The 27814-nt window shown below is 32.1% G+C and overlaps 1 protein-coding gene across 1 annotated transcript; it reads right to left on the bottom strand.

The window, feature by feature from the left end:
• Positions 1 to 96: 96 nt before the first annotated feature.
• On the bottom strand, positions 97 to 27814 carry LOC126888527 (uncharacterized). Its single transcript, XM_050656868.1, has 4 exons — positions 27768 to 27814; positions 17102 to 17215; positions 5460 to 9316; positions 97 to 209 (listed from the first exon to the last, which is right to left on the bottom strand). The coding sequence occupies exons 1-4, from the start codon at positions 27812 to 27814 to the stop codon at positions 97 to 99; spliced, it is 4131 nt and encodes a 1376-aa protein (XP_050512825.1).

The raw sequence follows: 27814 nt of genomic DNA, 5'->3' as shown, positions 1-27814 counted from the left end.
TTTATAAGACCATGCAAAAAGCTGTACATATTACTCTCGAGTGCCAGATGTGTATGAAAATTGTTGGGAGATACTCCAGCCAGCATACCACGTCACCTAGGTCTCGATAACACGGAAAAAGTCACACCAGAGCTCGATCTTTTTGTTACCGCAGGTATCGGGATGAGTAAATTTTCCTCTTAGAGAGAGTGTGAACAGTATGGCTAAATCTGGATAATAATAAAAATAATCATGTAGGCGTAAAAATGTAGATAATACAAAAGTATATTTAAAAATTTTTAATTTTTCATACAAAAATGAAATCATTTCATTTTATATAAGTACTTAATTTGTAATAACATATTGATAATGAATAAAAAATTGAATAAAAAAATATGAAAAAAAAAATTTTAAGAAACGCTTTTCTTTAGTTACGAGTGACCAAAATTAAAAGTATTATAAAAAAATCAACTAAAATCCAAAAAATAAAAAAAAATTCAAAAAATCTTACACATTCGTCAAAGAAAAGCATGGCGGGTCTTCATCGAATAAACGGTTTTCGCCTAACGCTTTTCTTTAACGAATGTGTTAGATTTATTAAATTTTTTTTATTTTTTGGTTTTTAGTTAATTTTTTTTATAATACTTTTAATTTTGGCCACTCGTAACTAAAGAAAAGCGTTTCTTAAAAATTTTTTTTTCATATTTTTTTATTTTTTACTTTTTAGTCTTACACTTTTCAAACAATAAAATATATCGCCATGTTTATTAAAATATATGTATAAAACATATGATGTACAAACATGAAAAGTAGTCGGAATCGGCAAAAAATTTAAAACTTTTTTGTTTATTTGTGAAGCATAACGTAAACAATTAACGTAAAAAGTCTTATTTTTAAAAATTCTTGTAGTTGATGCATTAACAAAAAATGACATGTGAAATTATCAACAAAAAAAAAGAATCTAAAAACATAAAATTGTAATATTTTTCGATATAAAAAAATTTGGGAGGTACACCCAAATTTTTCAAGGTATACACCAACAACTCCAAAAAACAAACCAAATAAGATTTTGTTTAAAATTTATCATCAAACTTCGGAGATATGTTTATATACACATTTGTCAAAAAAAAAAAAACGATAAATCGATATTTTTTGATATATTTTCGCTTAAACATAAAATATTTACACATATGATTGAAGGGTTTCAAAAAAACAAAATGAGACTTTCTAAATTAAAATGAAAAAAGTTTATGCCATAATTACAGGGGAATAGCGCTACTAAACGTTGCGTATAAAATACTTGCAGTACATATAAAAGACAAGATAACACAAAAGATAGATAATGACATAGGAAAATATCAATGTGGATTCAGAAGAGGACGCAGCACAGTGGATCAAATTTTCCTGCTACGTGAAATACAAGCGGAAAGCTACGAATACGGAGAATGTACAGTGGCCCTATTCACCGACTTAAAACAAGCTTGGGACAGGGTAAAACGAAAAAAAATATACAAGGCAATATGTGAAATTAGAATTAGTGAAAAATTAGTACAAATGATAAAAGTGACACTCAGAGAAACAGAGAATAGGATTAAAATAGATGGAAAGGAAAAAGGAAACAGATAAGTTTAAGGTCAGTGAAGGGCTGCGACAAGAATACCCACTGTCGTCATTGTTGTTCAGTATCCTTCTTGAAATTGTCATTAGAGAAGTCGAAGTTGAAGTTAACAGGACACAACTTGTATATTAACGAAAACACCAATGCTTGGCATTCGTTGATGACATAGTACTGATAGCCAGAAGTAAACAAGAAATAAAAGAAATACTAAAAAACCTAGAGGTGATAGCGAAAAATAAAAGGATATGCATAAACAAAAAAAATATACGGAATGGACAAAACGAGAAAAGATACAAGGACAATAGCTGACGATAAGCACAGAAGAAAAAATATGTAAATACGAAGAAGTAGAAAGATTCCAAGATCTAGGAGCAATATTCACTAGGATACCAAATACGAACGAACAAATCCAAGTAAGAATTACGACTGGTTGTATCTTTGCTCTAAACAACTTATTAAGAAGTAAGAACATATCTAGAAGGGTTAAGATAAGAATATATAAGACAGTGATAAAACGTATAGTATTATATGCCAGTGAAACATGGACGATGAACAAATCCGAACAAGCCCTACTGAAACTGTGGAAAAGAAAAGTCCTCAGGAAAATATTTAAAGTAAAGGTATGGAATTGAATGTGGATAAGAAGACTAGATGTAGAACTGGAGACGATTTATGGAGAACCGAATATAGCAGGGATCATAAAATCACAAAAACTGAGATGCTTGGTAGCTTGGGACATATCCAAAAGATGCCAAACACGAGGCTTCCCAAAAGAATTTTAACGGGAGGTATAGCATAGCAGGAAAGAAGGAGAAAGCTAGACCGAAAACCAGATGGAAGAAAGATGTTTAAAGAGACAGAAGAACTTAAAATTACAAATTGGAAAAATAAAGCAGCAAGGAGGAAAGAATGGAAAATAATGACACCAAATACGACCCCCTACTCCATCCCCTGGAGGTGGGGTAGGGGCTCAATTTAAAATCGTAAATGGAAACCCCCAGTTTTTATTGCAGATTTGAACTTCTTACGTAAAAGTGAGCAACTTTTATTCGAGACATTTCTTCAAATTCTGGATATATGGCGCATAATATATAGCATATAGAAATATAATAATATAGAAATAGTTTTTCTTGATCAATACACTTCCAGATGAAAAACTAAACATCACGTGTTTAATATTTTTCAAAAACCTACCAAATGACATCCTGTCGTGTTTGGTGGTATTCGACAGGATTTTGGAAAATATTAAACTTGTGTTTTTTGATTTTTCATTTGAGAGTGTTTTTAGATATATTAAACCATTTCTATAAATTACCTATGGTATCACGATTAATGGTTTTCCGATTATAGCGCCATCTATCCAGAATTCGAAAAATGTCTCGAATAAAAGTTGCTTACTTTTACGTAAGGAATCCAAATCTACAATTAAAACTGAGGATCTCCATTTAATATTTTAAAGTTACCCCCATCCCACTTTCAGGGGGTCGAGTGGGGGGTCGTGTTTGGTATCATTTGATAGATTTTTAAAAATTATTGAACAATATATTTCATTTTTTCGATTCGATGTTCATTTCGCGAAATATTCAACGTTCCGCTAATTTTGGGTTAGGACACCATATACATAATACATAAAGTTGATGAAAGAAAAATAAATATACCTAATATGTAGTGAATTATCATTACAATTTAAAAAACCTACAAAATGAGACTTTATAAGTTAACAACTTACAGTAGTTCCGGAAATGTAATAATGAATTAAACGAATGTAATTTTCAAAAAATCAAAATAACTACTTTACTTTTTTCAATGCAAACAAATTCATGTCGAAATAGTTTTAATGTTATTTCGTAATGGGAAAGTACATCCTGTCATGTGACACCTCATTTAAAAGCGTTTGAAATACTGATTACAAAAATGGATACTTAATACCTACATGCGCAAAATTTTGGTCAAATACTTTTTAAACACATTCATTTTTTTCGAATCCTGAGAAAGCTAATACGAGAATTTTTGAAAAATTTAAACGCAGAATAAAATACATATTACATTATTACCGAGGGCCGAAAGTCCATTAGAATAAACAAAAGGTTTCTTGTGAATGATATAGGTATTTGAAATTAAAAATCATACTCAATTTTCTCTTCTTTTTCACCCCTGTAACTTATTCAAATAAACATTATAGAAGTTTTCAGGGACTTTCGTCCCTCGGTAATAATGTAATCTTGCATTTTGTGTTTAAATTTTTTAAAAATACTTATTAGTTTTCTCAGGATTATAAAAAAATGAATGCATTTAAAAAGCATTGGACCGAGATTTTGCACAAGTATTACCTGTACATTTTTGTAATCACTATCTCAAAAGCTTTTAAATGAGGTGTCACATGATGTACTTTCCCATATGAAGTTTAAAATTTAATTAATTACCATAATTTTATATGTGGATGATTGTATCCCGCGACATAAATGACTATCTATCGTACTCGTGCATAAATACTCACGTCTATCAAACGTGATATAGAATAAACTTATATAATATACAAGACATACATTTCATGCATATAAGACATAGGTACCTTTTTCCATAAAACTCTCGAAAGTAGAATTGGTATTTACTGCATCATCGTTGATTTGTATCGGACGCACTGAAACATCGCATGACTTGTTTTGAATGCTCTCAGAACTTAAATTTGATCCAAGATCAGTAGGTCTCATAGTATGATCTATCTGATAAGATGTACCTTGTACATATTTATTATCTTCATTACTATTAATATTATCACTATCACCCAAATTACGTTGATTTTTAAAAAAATAATCAGCTATATTGCGACATTTCAATTTTTTACTTTTCATGTTCTCGGTAGAAGCTTCTTTTCGTTTATTTGACATTTTATAACTCTTCGTAAATCACAAACTATTAATATAAAAAAGGAGAATAAACTCAAACTAATATTAATCACTCTAACAATTTACAAACTAAGATCTGTACGAATCAGTATTAGAGATGTTACTTGCATCGATAGACAAAATACACTAATGACTAATAATTAATAAGCAAAGGGTGTTCTTTTTTCCTGGTCAGCAATCGTTTGAACATAATACATTTATATTTTCGGCAAATTAATATAGTTTTGCTGGGCGCGCTATTTTCGAGAGATTTTCGAAGAATCCGTTATCTGCAACCGATTTTATAATTATACGAGGGTGGACATGCTTAGGTATGCGTTCACAGTATATACAAATATGCTTATTGTAATCATTTTTAATTCTTAATGTATACCTAAGAATTATAAATTACTCATTTCCGAATACACTGGCGTCACTGGCCCGTTTTAGACAAGTCTCATACTAATAAAATATATTTATATGTAATTCATATAATATTGTAATTTTAAAACATGTATAATTATCCATTTGAAAAATCAGTGAATGTTTTTGTAATCTTTATACAGTAAAACCTGTCAGTAACGGCCACTAAAAATGAAAGAAACATTGGCCGATATAGAAAGGTGGCCGGTATTGCCAGTTTTTGTAGTCTACTTATAATTGGTTTGGGGATTTTTTAAACTGGCCGTTAGTACAGGTGGCCGATTTTGGCAGGTGGCCAGTAACACAGGTTTTACTGTAGTAAAACCTGTCAGTAACGGCAACTAAAAATGAAAGAACCATTGGCCGATATAGAAAGGTGGCCGGTATTGCCAGTTTTTGTAGTCTACTTATAATTGGTTTGGGGATTTTTTAAACTGGCCGTTAGTACAGGTGGCCGATTTTGGCGGGTGGCCGGTAACACAGGTTTTACTGTATTATAATTAAAAAAAAATAAATCACTTGGGTTGAGAGGGGGGGCCGATCGCCCCCATCGCCCCCCCCTGGATCCGCCACTGCTCCACCGTCGTTGTCAGAATCATCATCGTCATGGTTGATCGGTTCGTTTGTTTCGGGTATGGAAATGCCGTAGACGCTTAAGCTGGTTCCCAGATACCGCAGAATGTTGTCAACTCGTCTAAGCGCTTTCACTTCTGCGATTTCCTCAGACTCACCTCTGCGCGCGTAATCTTCTATGAAATGCCTTTTGAATTTACGCCATAATTCCAGTGCATTTTCTATGCTGCAGTAACATAAAAGATATGCAAACAACCTTCGTAGTTGTGCAGGCATTTTTGAGTTTGAGCATTCCTCTATGCACGCAATCCACGCGTCGTCATTTTCAGTTAGCTGGCGATTTCGCGCTGCCTCTTGGAAAGTAGCACATAGTACACCGTCTACTGTTTTTAAGGCACTGAAGGACGTGGCGCCGGCCACATGAAGGAGTAGTATCCGCAAGTGCATGCGTTCCACTTCTTTGGGCGAAACGGTGTACATTCTCGAGATAATAATACCTTTATCGTAAACTCTTCGTACCCATTTGTGTGCAGAGGCATTCCACCAATAATACATGGGTATGTCGGGATACTTAATGTTGTTCGCCTGTTCATCTTCCCGGTTTAGAATAAAGTAGGCTTCGAGTTTTGAAAATTTTCCTTCGGCATTTTCTATTGCCGCTTGTTCATCGCCTTCTCGAAAGACAACGGATCTCTCTCCCTCTAAATGAATAGGCAATTTTTCAATTTTTTGCATTTTGTCAATTAGAGGCAACTCGAATATTCGCCATGCTGCTTCGCAGGACGATAGATATCTACTCTCTATATGTTCGGTAATTTCGTCATATTTTTTGTTCGTATCGTCCGCATCGGTCGTATTTGTTGTCTCGGTTGTATTTCTCGTACTTTGTACGACATTCATTACGGCAGAATCTGAGCCCTTCGAAATATACTTGAATATGTACTTGCATGCACGTGTAGTGTTCACAAGTTCTACATTCAGGTGACAGTTGTATTTTTTCAACAGCCAAGGATTGTAGGGTACGACGTCCTGATTGGTCATATCTTCGTATATCCGTTGACCTCGTTTTACCTTTCCATTTCTTCCGTTGTTTCTTCGGCGATACTGCGCGTAGCGACCGATATTCGGTATGGTTGTTTCGCGAAATTCTTTTGGATATTTTTTGCTGCACGTATTATCATCGTTTCGCATACATGAGCATGTTGGATCTCTAATACCACATGGTCCATGCATCATATGTTTAAGCACCAAATCATTCAATTCCGGTTCGGTGTTCATATCGGGAATTTCTGCACATATGACGCTGTCTATGTCATTTGCTTCTACAGGCCGATCTTCTACTCTGATTGTTACCAATATATGCGCATGTGGCAAACCTCTTTTCTGAAACTCCACAACATATATGAAAGTGCTCACTTCGCCTAAAACTTGCTTGACGACAATGTCGTGAATTAGCTCTTTTAATTTTAGGTGAAATACACGAACCGTGATGTCTGGTCTATCTTGAGCGCACCGATTCGGTCTCATGAACTTTTCTATTTCGGGCCATTTAGGATTGCACGTCATCGTTACAAAATACGTCGGTTTACCAAAACGACTTACAATGGCCATGCAATCTTGATAGTACTCCATCATAAATCGCTTACCGCCATAGTAAGTGGAGGGTAGAATAATTGGGTGCCCGATTCGGACATTACAGTTTGATTCGTATTGGGCTAGATAGTCTTGTAATCCGGAATAGTTTGTCACCATTAGCTTCTTTTGGTTTATTCGTAAATAATACATGTTGTTGCTCTCTATTTTCGTATAGCAATTAACAATATATTGTTGCGTTAATTTTGCACTTTCTAAAAGTGGATTGAATGTATCGCGAACCATAAACCTATACGCATAAAAAGCTCTTAATGTGACGCGTTTTCTGGTAGTGCTTTGGCGTGTTAATGATATGTTCTTGCACCAACCACGACCTCCAGTAGGATACAATAGCACATAACTTAACGGATCGGCTAACGGTGACAAATGTGAAATTGTTAATAAGCTGCTATCGGTTTGATTGTCGGCAACTTCCGGTCGGAGATAGAGCTGTAATTCGATATTTGCGGGGATTTCCCCATCCCCCGATACGAATATAGCTCCTATTTCATCATTGGCTGTTGGTTTATTGTAGACGCGCCTATCGATTCCAGAATCATCGAACCAAACCAACGAGGTTTCGGGCACTGTCGCGTTGTTTCGTGCTGCATTCTTTCGTGCTTTTTCATAGACCTCTTTCATGGTGCAGTATAGACCAGCGTATGGATTTACTTTCCTTATAACTTTATCGAGTTGGGTAATTAGTTCCGCAGACATTTCGGCCGTAAATATTGTATTCGCGCTGCGAATGTCGTTGGCGCGTCCTGAATCCAAAAAGTACAATTGTCCGAAACTTGGTCTTGTATCGTTTTGGTATACATGCATCATCTTGTGATACATGTTGCCTTGTATTACGAACACATCGACTCCAGGAGGTAAGTCAGTTCGCAAAGTCGACGAAATCGATGCGAAACTTAGGAGCGTGTTGTACTTCATAATGTTTTTCAAATACAACTTGGAAGTCGAGCTATCGGAAAGCAGTTTTGCTTTTAACACTGATGGATATTCATCTAGCGGTGGCAGTACAACATTTCCTTTATTACAGCACATTTTTCTTTCTTTCTTGTAAAACTTTGCGCCGCACTGGTCGCATTGTTCTACCATATCACCAACAGTGAACGTATCCACTTGTCTGGAACGTTTGGCTAGCAAGTACGTATTTGAACGCCCAGGTATACGTACATTGCTAGATGATGCCACAGGAACTTTCGGAGGAACAGGAACTGTAGGCGGAGGCATCAGCAACGCCGTTGGTGATACTGCATTGTCCTCTGCTATGTTGTCTTGCAGTACAATTGTTATAGGAGCAATTGTAAATACATTCCGATAGTAGTTATTCACGTTTGCTTCCGTTTCGTTTTGCCAATGTACGTGCATTATGTGCTCTGCTAGTAAGTCCATAGAAACGAACTCCAGCATACATGCTTTACCGTTTGGCCGTGCTCGACCATATTCGTCTCTAGAGTGCGAGTCGAACAAGTAGTACATTTCATTATGTTTTGTTATCGCCGTGGATAGCATATTGCAGACGAATATGCCAGAGTCATATTCGTCGAAGAACTTAGTTATTCCTTGATGCAAGTTAATGATCTCTGCGTCGATTGTTCGTAAGGAGCCGTTAACATGATCTCCTTCATCTGTATTTAGCACGTACCGACGATTTAAAATCGTCATGTTTGGTGCTAACTCTATGGGCATTAAATACTCAGAGTTTATTTCTCGCCTTAGCCGGGTTCTTCTTCGGATTGATTTTCTATAAAAATCGTCACCGGTATTTAATATTTGGTCGATTATTTGACCATTCCAATTATTTTCGCTGTGTATTTTCCTAAATACCAGCGCTGTAGCAGCCATTGCTGTGCATTGCTTGCCCCTCGATCTTATAGGGAAGCTGTCACTATCTTGTGCTTTGCTTCCACGTATTACCTTCGACGCTAGTCGCACATAGTCGTCGATACGTATATGAATACCCGCCGCATCGCCTGTCACATCCATCGAAATGGAATGTTCGGCGTTTTTTTTGACATTTCTTGTCTGGTCCGAGTCGTTGCTTGATGTAGAATAATTATCCGTCGAATTCCTCCTTCTGCTCGTCTTAGGAATCGTTGTTCTTTCTAATAATTCGATTTCTGCTCCATATCTTCGTTTCTTTCCTTTTTGACTCACATCCGGATTATCGTTTGTCAGATTTATGTTGTTTATTTGTCTGAAAGAAATTAAACCGTCACATTGTAGATATTTTGTTTACATTTAATAAGTTGTGTGTCATGCATAAACTGTTTTACTCGGATATTTTTCACAAAAATTATTTTACTTCCTCGTTAACAAGAAGTAATATCCTAGAGTTATATGTATATCGCTAAAACCAGAATCAAAACACTGGTAAATGACACCTTAGCATACAGGGTGACCCGTTCAAATTTTAAAAATTAAATAGATTTCTGGTTAAACCGGAATTGAAATTGTATAATTATTTACGTAAAATAATCCTCCCTAATGAGCAAAAAAAGTACAAAAACAGTTTTAAAAAATATTTAATACTTTTCTAGGAATATTTATGTATTTAAATAAAAATGATCATCACATAACCTCACTTCTTTAATTTCGGGTATTAGGGGAGCTAGAAGAAGTATGAAACTTTACAAGGAGTGAAATTATAAAATCTTGGTAGCGTTTTTGAGAAAATTGATTTTAAAAATTCTCCCTATTTTTTTACGTTCTTGGACTGTTAAAAGTATATATAAAAAAATATCCAAGTAAAAATTATAGACAACATATTTGTGCAAAACGGCGTCAGTCAAATCCGGAAAAACACAGAAGGGAAATATATATATATATAATAAAACAGATGAAATAGAGAATGTGGAAAAAAAATAGAAAAAAAATATATATATATATATATATATATATATATATATATATATATATATATATATATATATATATGTAGAAAATTGGATCAAAACAAACATGGATAAAGTAATGAAGACACAAAGAGGCATGGAGAGAACAATGTTGGGAGTAAAATTAACAGACAGAAAGAAAAACAGCTGGGTAAGAAATAAAACAAAATTCAAAGACGCAGGACAACATATAGCTAGACGAAAATAGAGCTTCGCAGGTCATAACGTTAGACAAACGGACAATAGATGGAATACCACGATACAAAAATGAAGATCATGAACAGGAAAGAGAGCAAGAGGACGACCCCAGATGAGATGGGGAAACGACATTAACCTTCCGATGACCAACCTTTTTTTGTTACACAGATGACCAAGGGGGGGGGGGAAATGACCCCAGGTCAAAAACGACAATTAACAAAAAATGAAAGTTTTTTTTATGGCATGGACTTTATGTCATTCAGCCAGTCACAACATAAGTATTAGTGTCATGTGTAGTGTGTATGTTGAGTAAGTGTCTTGTTACTTTGCAAAGTCGACGTCATTAGCGTAAAACTACTTGGAATTACACATTATAGACGCTATTTTACTAAACATCAAATTCAGAATATATTTTTTATTCGTAAAATATAGGGAATTTTTTTTATTTCAAAATATGAGGATATCTAGAATGATATTAAAGTTAAATAAAAAAATAATGAGTTAAAAATTGAAAATACTTTTGAATTTATTAAAGAAAAACATACGCTGGGGTCACTTTTCCCCCCGCTTGGACATCCGAAGGTTAAAAAGATAGGAGAAACGCACTGGAAACAAAAAGCACTAAACAGAAGCGATTGGAGGAAACTCCTCCAGCAAACTGGAGGAAAATTAAAGGGCAAAAGAAGAAGAAGAATAGAAAATTGGTTGAATATATGCTGGCTCAAATTTAAATTGTTTAAGAGGAAATAATTGAGTAAACAGCTGACATGTACAAAGTGTATTGCAATCAGCAAAGTTTAAACTCACCATTTGTTATAAAAATAAATGAAGCACTGTTATATAAGAGAAAATTTAATTTTAAAATAATCACGGTACTTTCAAAGCGAAACTTGGAATGATGTAATAGCGACATCATGTTGCAAGGCGAATCCTCGAATTGCAAGCGCTCATATATATTATCTGGATGTAAAAGTTAATATTAATTATAATAGTTGTTAATAATAGAAATTTTTTAATGAAATACAAACCGTACAACTTTAAAATCACATTAAACTAATCTGCATAAAAAGAGACCTTATTATACATTTTAAAAAATGACCATTACATAACCTCACTCCTATTGTTTCGGGTATAACTACTATAGGGGAGCTAGAAGTATGGAACTTTACAGAAGTGTAATTAAAAAATCTAGGTAGTGTTTTCGAGAAATTCTGTACATTTCGTTACGGTCCTGGACTGTTAAATTTTAATATGTATAAAAAAATATCTAAGTAAATATTATGGACATCATATGTATTCAAAACGGCGTCAAGCTTTTTTCGATACCTTTTCATCAAAGTATTTTTGGCTTCATAAAATTTGAAAAACATGATACCAAAATATTTTCACCCAGATATATGCCCAAGGGGCCCGTGGGCCCCTGGGGCATATATCTCTTAAGCTCGCTTCATTTCCGAATGAAGAATCTTGTTATCGTTTTCTACTATACTTCGTTATATCTACTTCAATTAAAATATTAATTCGGGGCTATGATTCTAATTCAAATTTCGACTCAAAACAGGTCGCAATCAATATGGCAACGTTGAAATACGACTTTACGATCCTTGTGGATTTCAGTTGAACTAACTAAAGGACGTCATTAAATTTCGATAGATCGCAATAGGGCTTTTCATCGATTGTCATTTGTTTCGAGCTTCTGTCATATGTCACATAATATTAATATATCTACGTCATACGTCTTTAGTTTGTATCATTGGTATCAATAACGTATAACGTAGATATATTAACATTATGTGACACACGACAGAAGCTCGAAACAAATGACTGTAAATGAAAAGCTCTATAGGGCCTTTCATCGATTGTCATTTGTTTCGAGCTTCTGTCATGTGTCACATAATATTAATATATCTACGTCATATGTCTTTGGTTCGTATCATTGGTACATACCAATAACGTACGACATAAATATATTAATATTATGTGACACATGACAGAAGCTCGAAATAAATGACTGTGAATGAAAAGCCCTATAGGCTCTGAGCTTCGCTGGTGGCGCTCCTGGCGGATTACTAATTCAACTTTCACGGGTAATTTTCAAATGTATTATTTAATTGTTATCGCTTAATATTTACATCGCAAAAAATTAATTAAATTGTACTCGATTTTTTTAAGATTTTGCTAATCATTTTGACGTTCTATTGATAAAATATGAATTTCTTATTTCGGATACTTTCACAATTATCGTGTAGATGGCGATAAGATTACCGTTTATTTCAATCAACGATATTACGGAACATTAAAAAAACTTAAATTCAGTATTTAAAACGTAAGTATATTTAAGGTAAAAATATATACCACAGCTTTGACCAAATAATATTTTTTAAAATTAATGTTTTTACTTTTAATTTTAAATTAATCACTTTGACATTTATGTCAAATTTCCAGTAAACGTTTACAGACTTGCCACTACTGGTGCTCGTGAATTTGTAAATATCCCCTCTACGTACGAGCTCACAGCGTATTAATTGCGACTCCTTAAAAGTGATTGAAATTATAATTTCGAGTCGAAATTATTGTGACATGAACATGAATGAATGGCCGAAAGCAAGGTTAGATTCAGTTTGTTTAAGATATGTGTTTTGTTTGTTTCTTGCAAGGACAACTAAAGCAAAAGGTATTAATATGGCTGGGTTTCATGGAAATTTGCTGGTTTTGGAGGAATTACATAGAATAGTATTGAATTAGAGATATAATAATTGATATTGTCCACAATTCATTGAAAGATGTAAGGTAATAATCTTAAAAAATTAGAAACAAGGAAAATTATGTACCAGCTATTTTATTACTGGACATGTTGGAATTAAATCAAGATTTCATATATTAGTAATATAGCTATGCAAAGTCCGCAGAAAGTGTGCTATTTGATTTATAAACAAATTAGCGCTCCGAAATCTTTTTTTCAATTAACCAAAACCGTTAAGTTTTCGTGAAACCAAAAACATTCACATAAAAGTTCACTGTAATTTAATTCTGCACATAGATATTTTTTTCCGATTTCCTTCGGTGGAAATTTTCCTCTTAACATTCGGGTTTTTTAAACAAAATCTTTAATTTTCAACTAAAATTTTAGGGAAGTAATTATTTATCATTAATTAAATAACTTGGTGACATAAATCTTTTTTCTTATAATTGACTTGAAGATATGAAAATTTGTATGTACAAAGAGGACCGGAATAAAAAGTTAATGGTTCAAATATTGAAATCCTGTTGTTTATAACTATGTCTCAAATGCCGGTCAAATTTGACCGGTTACCTATACCTGAAACCACTCCTCGGAATTCATTTTTTTTTCTTCGAAAAGGGCACAGAAATCGTGCCCTTTTTAACAGCTTTAACTTAATTTAATTTAATCTAATAGTTTCCGAGGGGTTCTATTTGTTTATAAGCCAAAAAATTGTTTCTTTATAACATTCCCGAGACCGCTCAAATAGTCCAATATCAATTATGTAAAATACGTTGAATAGGTATAGTGCTTTTTTATATGAAAATCATAGTTAGTCTGGTGTATCATATTCTTTCCGGTTATTATTTCAGCCGATATTTTTTAATTAACTTAATTATTGCCAAAATATTGGTTGGATTGGCGCCAGCCTCCTGATATATAATCTACTATAAAAAAATCTTTCATATCACCAATTTAATTAATTATTTATAAATAATTACTTCCCTAAAATTTCAATTGAAAATTGCAGATTTTTTTGAGAAAACTCGTATTGTCCGAGGAAAATTTTGATTGAAGGGAATCAGAAAAAAATAACTTTGTGCAGATCTAAATTATGGTCAATTTTTATTTGAGTGGTTTTGGTTTAAAGGAAAAATCTTACAGGAGTTACAGAGCACTAATTGAAAAAAAAAAAGAAGATTTAGCCTGTTCATTCCCCATATTACTAATATATGCAATCTTAAGATTCGATTTTAGCAATAAAATAGCTGGTAAATAACTTTTCTCAAAAATGACATTTTTTTGATAATTTTCCGAAACTATTAACAAATGTTGCGGTAATTGCATAGTCAATAAATCCAGTAAATCGGAGCGCCAACCCAAATTCTGAACAGTGTCAAAATGATAACGTTAATATCCCCAGTTGTAACTAATATCGAAATGAATAAGAATCTCTATAAATTGCGACTGTCATGGCGGAGTTGCTATTAAATTGCGACCTCGAAATGAATTAGGATCAGGCCCATGGTATTACTAAATCGGACAAACTATTGATATTTGTTGGTTGAGACTTGAGATTGTTTGTACTGTGGAGACCCACACAGAGGAGAGGAATCGAGATAGGACGACCTTGAAATTTGTGTACACGATTTTGCCTGTTTGCTTGGTTTGTCACTAGGGCAGCGTGGGCGTAGACAGGTGCTAGTTTTGCATTGGAATAAATGTGAAAATTTCGAAAATAATTAATTATCCGTAGTTAATATAAGATTACTGATTTTGGTGGTTAATATTATTTAAATATGAGTGCCAAGAAAGCTCACACTAAAAGAACTTGCTTCGTACCGGGATTTATATCCAGTTATCGATAAAAAATTCAAAAGAGAACTTAACAAAGTTAATACAAGACTTTTTATAAAGATTTGTCTTTATGTTATTTAAAACGATCATGGATTATATTTGTTTGTATGTTATTTCCTTCGGTGTAAATAATATTTGTGTTTATAATCCTATTATTGGTTTTTATTTTAACCTGAAAATTATAATGATAATAGTAAAAGGATCTTGAAAGTTTTTCTGTCTAAACAATACATTTTTTGAGACAAAATATTTCACCAAAATTAACATTAATTTTATAAACGTCAGACTGTCGTTTGTAGTTAATTTATATACAGAGAGAGTCTGTAATTTGGAATAAATTCAATATCTCAAATACTAATTGTTTTTTAGAAAAACGCTCAGACCCGTCGATTAGTATTTCAAATTGTCCTTTTTGGCATACAATAATAGTGTATACAGGGTGTCCCAATTCAGAGATATGACGTCATCGTTGATTTTCTTAAATGGCAACACTGTCATTTTGATAGCTATTTCGATAGGGTGTGTAAAGTTATACACAACTGCAAAATTTCAAATTTTTATTCTCTACCATTTAAAAGATAATAGAAAATAACCAAGTTATGTCTGTAATATGGAATAAATTCAATAATTAAAATACTAATTGTTTTTTTTTAATGCTCAGACCCGTCGATTAGTATTTCTAATTGCATTTTTGACGTACAATAATAATGTATACAGGGTGTCCCAATTTAGAGATATGGCGTCATCGTTGATTTTATTAAATGACAACACTGTCATTTTGATAGGGTGTGTAAAGTTTTACACAACTGCAAAATTTAAAAATTTTGTTCCCTACGATTTACAAGATAATAAAAAATAACAAAGTTATGAAAAACAAATAATCAAATAATAATTGAATTTAATTATTTCAATTAAGCAAATACTCATAATGTTGCCCTCAATTATTGTCAAATTGTCAATGGGCAACGTTATGAGCATTTGCTTATTTGAAATAATTAAATTCAATTATTTTTGATTACTTGTTTTTCATAACTTTGTTATTTTTTATTATCTTGTAAATGGTAAGGAACAAAAATTTGAAATTTTGCAGATGTGTATAACTTTACGCACCCTATCAAAATAGCTATCAACATGACAGTGTTGCCATTTAAGAAAATCAACGATGACGTCATATCTCTAAATTGGGACACCCTGTATACATTATTATTGTATGTCAAAAATGACAATTTGAAATACTAATCGACGGGTCTGAGTATTTTTTCAAAAAAACAATTAGTATTTTAATTATTGAATTTATTCCAAACTACAGGCATAACTTTGTTATTTTCTATTATCTTGTAAATGGTAGAGAATTAAAATTTGATATTTTACAGTTGTGTATAACTTTACACACCCTATCAAAATAGCTATCAAAATGACAGTGTTGCCATTTAAGAAAATCAACAACGACGTCATATCTCTAAATTGGGACACCCTGTAAACATTATTATTGTATGTCAAAAAGGACAATTTGAAATACTAATCGACGGGTCTGGGCATTTTCCAAAAAAACAATTAGTATTTGAGATATTGAATTTATTCCAAATTACAGACTCACTCTCTATATTTTTATTAACTAAATTTAAAAATCTGTATATAAGCATTCAGAATATAAATGAAGTGTGTAAAAGAAAAAGCATTTTAAATTTTGATAAAAAGAATAATTAATTAATATTATATCAACAAACTTTAAATAATTTAAACAACTTTTTAAAAACAGTTAGGTACAGTTAAGTTCAATTTTTTCAACTACAAATTTTTTTATATCAATTAATTTGCAGTTGAAATACCATTATTATATAAATGTTGCAGTTAGATAATGTGACAAAATATTTCCGTTTCAAAATAAGCTGTCCCACATTAAAGTACCTACTGACAAATTTAAATTTGATGTCACATCTCCATCTACGATGGTATAGAAAGAATACACTTTTTACCACACGTTGATATGTTATAAAGTTAAAATAATTTATTTTTGGCATAAAACATATTCAGCACTAATCAACCAATAAATGAATGTTTAATTACGCTGAAAACATGAATAAAATGGGTTAAGTAATAAATAAGTCCATAAGAACTAATGTATTTGTAGCACCTATTCGAACAATTGCACCTCTAGCGGCGATTGCTGGAAGCTGAATTAGATGTTGAAAAGTTAGCCCACAAACGATGCATTGTGTTCCCACTCCTTCTTACAGGTCTCCATAGTTGGTACACATGTCTTTTTATTTGTAGCCACATAATATATGTAGTTACATAAGTAGGTACTTACTTGCTAATTTCATCAAGCTTATTCTGGGCTACTTGATGATGTAGTACAGAGCTAATACTACAAGTACTCTCACCACTTTGTGCATTTATGTCTGCAGTTCGATTTGTCTTAGGTCTAAAAACGAAATAAAAATATTTGGAGGTAGGTATTTATATTAAACCAACTAAGTATATTTAATAGATAAGCAGGTACCTATTCTACACAGTTGATTCTCAATATAGACTAAGAACTGAAGCTGGAAATTTCTCGTTATAAGTAATATAGAATATTTTTTTATGAAATACATCCATTATATATTATTGATAATTATGATCCTTTGCAGACTGACATTGCAGTGGGTACTATAAATAACTTTGTTATTTATAGTATCATGGTTGTAAATATTTATCTTTGAGTCCCACATTATATAAAGTTAAAAGAAACAGTTTGTTCAAAAAATTAAAAATAATACTATCAGGGGAGGAACCCCTTATGACTACGGGTATGAAAAATAGATAACAACTTTTTCTCAGTTCGGTCGAATATACATGTAAAATTTTATAAAAATCAATCAAGCTTTTTCGGAGTATGGTAACTAATAATGTGACCATAGAATTTTATATAATATGTATTACATAATTATGTTACGAGCAAAGCCTTATATTTGACATTCCTATCATTGTACAAAGAATATTGTCCACTTCTATTATTGTACCCCCCAACTGTACAATATCCGAAATGAAAAAAAAATAAAAATGATTATCGAAATGGTCATCGATTCGAATCGATTATTATTAACAAACGACACCTAATCCAAAATCGAACAGTGCTGTCATTGGTCATTGGAATTGATATATTTTGTTTATATCTGAATTTGAGTGAATTATATTATTTATTTATTATCAAGATCTATATTCTTTAGTGTTATTAATATTATTATTAAGTTGTTCTTTTTCAAATCGACAATGTGTATAATGTGATAAACTGCTGTGTCCAAATGAAATGTAAATAATATTCTAAGTACATACAGCAATTGATCCTCTTATCTCAACATTTTACATCATTGTTTATATACCATCCAAATATAGAACCAATGTAGAACCTAATCCCAGAGAAATCTCTTGTCGGACTTATACATCTATAGTTTTAGTAGGAAAGGGCAAAAATGGTTAAAAATATGTTGAAGAAATTGTTCTACAATAGAGTGATGTTACTGAAACATTTCAAAGCTTCAAGAGGTATAATAAATATATTGTTATAATACATAATATAAAGCCAATGGGCAACATTAAAAATTCAAAACATAAAGTAGAATGCAGCAATTGCAATAAATTCAGTGTTAAATGAAGCAGTTGAAGTGTAGGTATTTGGTTATGTACAAATGGACAATTAACAGTATATATTGGTTAACTTAACCAAAGAATACATATCTCCCAAGAACCGACACAAACGGATTATCTATGAACTAAATTTTTATGCGCATGTGCCAGATCGGCCATTTCTCAATTTGTATGAATAGCAAATAATTTTGGTGACATTTGTCTTGTACAGGATCGGCGTTTGTTGTCACAGTTGTTTGTTTGGCTTGGCTTGGCGTTAGTATTTTGTTTTTGTATCAGTTTGTAGCTCATAATATTTTGTATAGACTTATTTTCTATATATATTTTATTACATAGCCTACAACTATTAATTGTTATTTTCCAACATTTATACAATTTAATTCTTTTTGAGATATCTTGATTATGTGAATTAATTATTTTAAGCTTTTTCATGAACTATAAACTATCGTATAAAAAATTAATTTTGTAAAATAAAAATGTATACCATTTTTATTCACTACTTTAATTACTACTTCGTCAATTAATTTTGTATTTATTGGGATTTCACAAAGAATTTTAATCTAAAATATCATACAAATTCTCTAACCTTTCTTTGACCTCTACTGTACCAAATGAATCTGCAGGAAGAGCACAAAGTCATATTTTATATGTGTTCATTCCACAAGCCACGTGCTGTGCTTAAAAAGTTGAGAATCCAATACACACAAAAACTTCCATAAAGTACTTTTATCAGCAAACCTAAATTAAATTTAATAAACTATGATTCATTAAATTGTTTCTGTAGTTTGTATAAAACAATAGCTTAGGTCAAATATATAAAACAATTTATGAAACTACTTGAAATTCAGGATTTTCAGGAGTAACATTATATAATTTAGCTAATTCAAAAAGTTTGATCCAATATCACTTGAAATTGTTTCAACGTTCAAGTTAATGCTTGATAATTGACAATACACTCTTCATAATAGGTTTACATTCTCTTGATTATGCTTGCGTTCCAACAAAAAAAGCTAAAGGCAACGGCGGATCCAGCAACCTTGCAAGGAGGGGGCAATGAAGTAAAAATTTTTGTTTCGTTTGACGATTAGAAATACGTGGTTTTGCTGTGGATAGTTGTAGCTGGTTGGCCAATAGTTGTACGTCTTTCCAAATTTTTGAAAATTCAATCTGAGCACTGTTTCTTTTGTTTTGTAATGTTTTAAGGAAATCACCGATCACGTTTTTAGCAGAAATTAAATCTAATGATTCTTTTTGCAATAAGCTTTTTAGTAAAATTGTGAACGAGAAAATGTTATTGATGAACTTTAACACGATAATGAATGGTGGTCCTCACAATTTAGGACCAATTATTTAGGAGTCCTAAAGCTATTTAACAATAAATTAGTTTTAGGACTCGAAATGTTAGCATTATATGTAGCTAAACGTGTTAGCTAAAATGTGTTAGCTAAAACGTCGACAATCTTCACAAACTTCTTTTCGAAATGCAATGAAGCGTTGTGCGTTTCTACCTAATGTGTATCACATAGGTTAGATAAATTAGAGTGTTAAGAATTTTTCAATAAAAAACTTCGTTTAGCGGAAGCATGAAAAAAAAAGAAATAACTTCCCTCGTAACTCCATAACAATTCCTTATACATGACACTGGAACGGATTTCAAAATTGGTGTTAAGGAAGTGAATATAACAAAGAATTTTTACTGTAAATGGTATCTCCTTATAGATATATTTATGCTAAGTGTCTGTATAAATATCAATACAACTTTTTATATTAAAATAGTTCTTTTCTAGTATCGCAAATTAATTTTCGATTCCAAGGAATTCTGCGTATTTGTGTTTCAGTTATTCAGTTATCAACGGGATACAAAACTCCCTATTTATTTTCAATCGTAATTATCTCTTTCTTGAAAAAAGTGTCAGTAGAAACCAGGCGAGGTCTCAAGGAGGGGGCAATTGACCCCATTGCCCCTCCCTTGGATCCGCGCCTGGCTAAAGGCTGCTTTCATATGGAATATAAGCTTCTGACCATAATGATCAAAACGTTTCCATATATATATATATATATATATATATATATATATATATATATATATATATATATATATATATATATATATATATATATTAATTAATATATTAATTTAAAAAATCACTTCGATCAATCAATTCGATTTTAACATACAGTTTCTTGTTGTTGATCACGAACATTTGTCATCCAAAAAGAATTGGATTCCGTGACGGTTACAACGGCTGTTATTTTTCGATTATTTTACGAAATAACGAATAGGTATGATAAATTAGGAAATACCTCGACAAACAAGTAATTGGTCCTAGGTTTTCACCCAAAGTAATCGAAAGTAGAACTGGAAGTCGATACTGGAACTCTTCGTGTAACTTTGCGTCGATTGATCTACGATTTTACTAATTTTGTCATCTTGTTTTACATTCATATCATATTTTGAGTGACTTTAAAGCAGTACCTACGGTTGTAACTCTAAAACCGAAGTCCGATGTCAAATTTCTCATCTTTAATACCATCCATGGGTTATAAGCTTTCATTCGACACCTCATTTGTCATTCTATCTGTATTAGTAACTGAGGAGTTGTATTCGCGGTCGGACGGACAGACAGTCATGAAACCAGAAGTATATATTTGTTCTCGTCTTGCGAATGCGCGTCGAATGATATATCACTTGTGCTATTGCGGTGACTTTAAAAGAGCACTTCCGGTCGCATTTCTAAAACCGGAAGTCCTAGGTCAAATTTCCCACCTTTAGTACCATCCATGTATTATGAGCTTTCATTCGACACCTCATTTGTGATTCTACCCATGATACTATAAATAACAAGATAATATAATGCACATCCGGAAGTCGTGACGTAACTGGAGACCGGCAAGTTCGTAATGACCGATTACTTTGAATTGTTCGCGGTTGTATTTTATATTTTATCTTTGACAGTTATTTTGACTGGAATCTCGACACTAAATTCTCTTCGAATACATTGAAGTTTAATGTTATTTTGCTAATTGATTAATTTTATCACATAATGCATACAAATCCCATTTAACTTTAACAAGAATTCAAATTCAACTTCCGGTCTCCAGTTACGTAATCAATGCGCGAACTCGGACGTATTTGAGCTACGGGAAAATACTATCTCTTTATTTATAGTATCATGAAGGCCGCGTCTCACCATCAGATAATTTGATCAAACAGTTTGAGCAAACTGCGGAAGTACGTCAAAGTGACGTCACAATTGCAGTTTTTTTGAAATTCTAAAAATCTGTGCTCTCACTATCAGTCTAGTTTGATCAAATTTTTTGTATTGAGTTGTCTAACTTGTTTGTACTTTATTTAAAATTAAAATTTTTCATTATTATCCACAATGAACACTAAGGATGTGACGTCATTAACTGTCACTTTCAGTTTGCTCAAACCAGTTTGATCAAATTATTTGATGGTGAGACGCGGCCTTGATTCTACCAGGTATAGTGACGGAGGAGTTACATTTCCGGTCCGACGGACAGACAGTCTAGGTCAAATGTCTCACCTTGAGTACCTTCCATGGATTATAAGCTTTCATTTGACACCTCATTTGTCATTCTACCTGGTATAGTGACTGAAGGAGTTATATTCGAGGTCGGACGGACAGACAGCCTATTAGGTCACACCAAGTCGTTCAAATTCTCACCAACTTGTTCACACTTTTTCAAAATTGGTGAAAACAACAATTTATATTTTGTATCGTTGTATCAATATAAGCCAAAAAGAATAATTAGTGAATGTCACGCCACTATAATATATTTTATTATTGGTCTTTCAATGCTAAAATCAGGATAAAAAAGGTATTTTATCCATGGTTTTAATCAATATAATTCTCACCATTACTTTCTGTTGTATTTGCAACCTTTTGTAAATCAAAAATAATTATACCATATTAAGAATGTCAACAAAAGCCGGCCCTGCATGCAACCTTTCTCTCAGTGCAACTAAAATTTTATTGATACACGCCAGAAATGTGCCAGACTTTTCTCAGTGTACTCGCGTGTACACTTGCCAACTCGATACTAAAATTAAGTACATGCTAACAACAAAAGAATCGCCGTCCGTGTCGGTTCTTGTGAGAGATATGTATTCTTTGACTTAACTATCACATGAAATAGCATCTAGTGTTTATCAAATTGTAAAATCCCATAAATTTCATCTTTATAAAATGACATTACTTCATTGATTCAAGGAAGATAATATATAGGTATAACATATAGCCTGTAATAATTTTTCCGAACAGTATACATTTATATTTTTAATGGTGAAGTTAATATGCATAATTGTCATTATTGGAGTGACAGTAAACAGGGTTTTGGACGGGTCCAATAGATTAGCTGATCATATCATCAGATCATTGGATATTTCACTTTTGAACTTATTTTTGAAGGTACACCTTAAATCAAAAGTATATGCTTCTCGTATGCAAATCTTTCAGCACTGCAAAATAATGCCCAATACAGATACTTGAGGTTTATTCAAATGTACAAATAGGCCTTAAATGTTGATTGTATCATTATATGAAGATCATTTCGAACATTTTATTTTTAATTTGATGAAATTTTATATTTTTTTGTTATAACTGATTACCAACAAATTAAATTATTATATCTAAACTAATTTTATGAGTCATTTCATAGATTACCTATAAAAAAATAGTATGCTGTGTAGAGAAACAAGTTACCACCGAAATAATATGTTACCAGACCACACTTGCTATTGAAAAAACTGGATGTGATGCAGTATAGTAGTAGTAGGTTACATCTGTATGTACGAATTTTGTATGGAAATGTTGCAATAAAATTTTACATATCTTTATCAATTATTTTTTACCAAATTTTCATATTATGACACGATGAATTTTATAATCTTATATTTTTTACATTTTTAAGTGCCTCCATTATTTCTGTAAACTGTCTTTAATTTGATGTTTCTCCACTAATTTGGCATTTTTCCTTTTTCTATTATTTTATTGAACAACCCCGAGCCAATTTATTTCACTTTCATCTAATGCCTTAGATTAACTTTTTACAAATGATATTCATGTCAAAGAAAACTATTTAGAGATAAACTGAAGCATATTTTTTAGGGTGATATAAAGTTTGTACCAATGAAATAGTATCCTGGTTAATGCTAGCTAATGAAGGTTATGCAAAGATTCAGTAGAAATTAGGAAATTGATGAAACTAACTATGGTTATCTCATAAATGCTCTAGTACTACAAGGGTTTTAAATTTTCAATGCAAAACTAAAATAAAAATATATGTACTATAAAATAAATTAACTAAAAATATAGCAAAATTATAATCTTAATAAAACAACTTTTTGTTCCACTTTACTAATAGTTCCAAATCACGAAATCTAAAAACAATTTAAATAAAATCCCATACTGTTTGCAGACCATATACACCTAACACAATAATATAGAATACATACAGATGCTTTATTTCTAATACTACAGTAGAACCCCGCAAATCCGAACCCCGCTAATCCGAACGTTCAGCAAATCCGAACCAACAGAAAGTGAAAAAAAAATTAAAAATTCAAGACAAAAACTTAAACAGGATTATTATAGATAGTAAAACCAGAAAATTTAACAATCTACGATTAATAGGTCTTTGACTCACTCACTTTTTTCTGATGCATAGAGGTATAGCGAATTGACGCAACGATGGTAAACCATTTACGCATATACATTACATCAATGCAGCAGAGTTCTGCTCCTCGTAACGTAAAATCACAACCAGACTTTAGTGGCATCCACGTGTGCAACTCTATATGACAGGGAAATTTCTTCCTAGCTTTCTTCATCTTCATTAGGGTTGCCTTGAGGTTAAACCAAGTCTACAATGTCTTCATCTGTAAATTCTTGGTGCCCATTGTTGTCAGCTTCAATCTATTCTGTAATTGCACTTTTTTCTTCGTTTTCTCATCCTGTTGTACGGCTTCTAGGTCATCTTGTAATAGAGAGTGGAAAATGGAGCTTCTTCAAATTGTAAATCTAGCCAGCGAGTTTGACTAAACACAAACAATTACACTGGCTCTGCATCAGTGACATCAACATGAGATAGATGGAAGAGGGAGAGAGTGAGACCCGTGCAGCGACTCAAAATCAATTATTATTCAAAGCGACGAAAGCTTTGAATTATTAGTTAGGCTAACTTTCAGATAATCCGAACTTTTCGGAATCCGAACAGACTGTCCCCCCAATTAGTTCGGATTTGCGGGGTTCTACTGTACTTATAATGTGTATATTACGTACAATTATATATTTATGATATTAGAAATAATTGTCGTTATGTAACATCATCCTATTAATTTAATATGAAAAAAAATAACATTTTTTTATTTATTTAATTAAATGAAGAATGTCACTTTGAGTTACATATTAAGTCTATTTTTGCGTCAATGACACTTTTCATCTGCACATTTCTTTTTATAGTTGCATTTGATAAATATTTCTTGAACACCAAACAATGATGCATCTTTTGCTTCCAAAACTTCACTAATAAGTTCTTTATTTTCATTAAATTTCATTAAATTAAATTTTCTTTATTTTCATTATCCATTTTGGACGTTGAAACATTAATAAAATCATTCTTTTAGTTAAATTGTGGTTTATTTCCCATATAGATTAGTTAATTTTTTTATAATCAGTTTTGGTTTATTTCGAAAACTATTTATATACCACCCAGCTCATTCACTTTTTAATTAAAAATATTTTTCCACCTACCTCTACCGAAAGTATACTTTCTCTGAGAACTGAAAGTCGTACTTTTCCTCCCTAGGGAGGAGTCATGGTATGTCATTGATGAAATAACTTATTTACATCCTATACAATATTATATTATCTATTACGTAAGTATCTATACATTCTAACATTTATTTATAGAAAACCCTGTAGTTTGCAGAATGATAAAAAACAGTAAATTGTTATTTTGATTAAACAATGGGTGCATTCGGACGACCACAGCGGCTGGACAGCTGAGCCAGCGGTAGCGTTTAGATGACACCTCTGGAAGTCAGCCTCTGAGAGATTTACTAAGCTTTCCGTATCAGTGCTGGATACAACCACTCAGCTGATTTCTGCTGACAGTCAGCTGCTGTGGTCGTCAGAACGCAACCAATGTTTACATTAATAATTTGACAATATTTGACAGTTGAGTTATAATGTAGGTACCTACTTGTTAGTTTTGGCTCTCTAATAAATTTTGTTAATAGGGAACTTGTTTAACATTTTAAATTTGGAAAAAATATTATAAATCACAACAGAACATAATTTAAAACATATATAAAAAATAAAAAAGTTTTGTTTGTCTTTCGTTTGGCCCCTAAAGACGATTAAAAATTCAACTTATACCAGCCGGCAGAAAACGCGTTGTGACATCACAGTGTTATATGTTTACATTCGTAAACAAAATTCTATACAATTTTAAATTAGACATTATAAATGTCATTAGAAAATACACATATGTGATATTACAAGTGTTTTTGAACATTTGAACTATTCATAGAAAACTTGTACTTTTACAAAATGGTTTTATTTTTCATAGTAAACCTTCTTTGTGTTCCTTCAAAAACTGTATCAAACTCCAATCTCAACAAACTGGTAGGTATACATTATTACAATGACATACGATAAATGTCATTAGAATATAAATATTTTCCCTTTATTACACAGCGACGAGCTAGCCAAATACCCAAGTGGGTGGAGGCTAATAAACTAAAGAAGAAGATACCTAAATATAACCATAAACGGAACCATATAGTTAAACTCTATGACGTCATGGGTCGTTTGAACTATTTTAAGATATAGAAGACTTTAAATTTGTACTTCTAAGTTATTATGAATTTTTGAAGCGTGAAATTTTGTAAATCTCATTTTTATAGAAAACTGAACATTATTATGTAATAAAAAAAATGTGCAAATTCCCTATTAGTTATATAAATAAATTATTTAAAAATGAAAAAATGTCTTGTTATTTGAGGCACACACACACACACACACATGCTCGTATCAACCCCAGCCCCGGGGGACATGTGTGTTCCAATGGAAAAGTGGAACCCACATGTCCGAAGATCAAACCGGTCACACACCGTAATTTGAGGAAGGTGGAAAAATCATATATGGGAGTAAAGTGCTATTTCCTCTCTTGAATGATTACTACCCTCCACTACGCGTCAGAAAGTAAACTTCATTCTCGGGAGGAAAAGTAGCACTTTCCTCCCTTGTTATACAAATAGCTAATTCCTGGGTCATTTTAAAGTGGTAGATTACCTACACAAAGAATAATAATAAGAATAATTTAATAATAATAACTAAATAAAAAATAATTTAGTCCACCAATTCAGAAGTAAGAAATGCTAAACCAAACTCGTGATTAAATATCAGTGATATGGATTTATAACCTCATCTTCATTCATTGACATTTGTTTGCATGTTAATAACAAATATGAAATCAATAGAATATTCTTAAAAATCGATATTTATCATTTTCTCTTGAACTTTTGACTGATTCGAACATTGTACAGTATACTCTCTATATAAAGTCCAAAGATCACATCTATTTTAGAGTTTACTGTAAAGAGACCGAAAGCAGTAGACCGAAAAGCACTTTACCGAAACCTCACTAGTCTGAAAAGCAGTTATTTTTACTTGTAGCAGTAAAAGAGATAAGACTAATGTAATTAACATTATCTAATAAAATGATGATAACATCTCTCTACCCTTATTTTATTTTTACCTTCACTAATTTTTTTAACGGATGAAAATTATTTCATATCAGACTGTACATAGTAACAATTTACACAGTCTATACATATATAAAACAATACAAAAAAATACAATAAACAAAAAGACAGATATACAAAATCTTAGCATAATTTACTGCAATCGTTTTTAATTTATGTACAATTTTGGTCTAATGCTGTTCAGTCTATTGAGGTATCAGTAAAGTGTTTTTCGGTCTAATTGTTGTGTACAATATTTTGAACATTTTACCTACAGAATGGGCACTATGCTAGAAATAGACAGTATTTTCTGTGCAATGCTAGAGTTATACGATTTCGGGCATTGCTCATAACATATATAAGTAAAATAGGTCTTTCGTTCTAATTGTCCTGTACCCTATTTTAAACATTTTACCTACAGTATAGGGCACTGGCACTATGCTAGAAATAGACAGTATTTTCTGTGCAATGCTAGAGTTATACGATTTCGGGCATTGCTCATAACATATATAGTAAAATAGGTACTTATAGTAGGGTAACTTATAAGTATCTTATTAGATAAATAGGTACTTACTGTTTCTTGCGATAAGTCTTATAAGTTAAAGATTTCCTTCTAGGCAT

This window comes from Diabrotica virgifera, chromosome 7 (genome assembly GCF_917563875.1).
Source record: "Diabrotica virgifera virgifera chromosome 7, PGI_DIABVI_V3a".
NCBI lineage: Eukaryota > Metazoa > Arthropoda > Insecta > Coleoptera > Chrysomelidae > Diabrotica > Diabrotica virgifera.
The sequence above is the reverse complement of the archived record's forward strand: the minus strand, read 5'-3'. Positions and strand labels throughout refer to the sequence as shown.

Coding starts and splice junctions, on each gene's coding strand:
- LOC126888527 (XM_050656868.1), bottom strand. CDS start 27,814: ATGCCTAGAAGGAAATCTTTAACTTATAAGACTTATCGCAAGAAACA. Junction 17,216..27,767: donor AAGACTTATCGCAAGAAACA/GTAAGTACCTAT, acceptor TTTCGTTTTTAG/ACCTAAGACAAATCGAACTG. Junction 210..5,459: donor AGTGGCGGATCCAGGGGGGG/GCGATGGGGGCG, acceptor ATTATTATCCAG/ATTTAGCCATACTGTTCACA.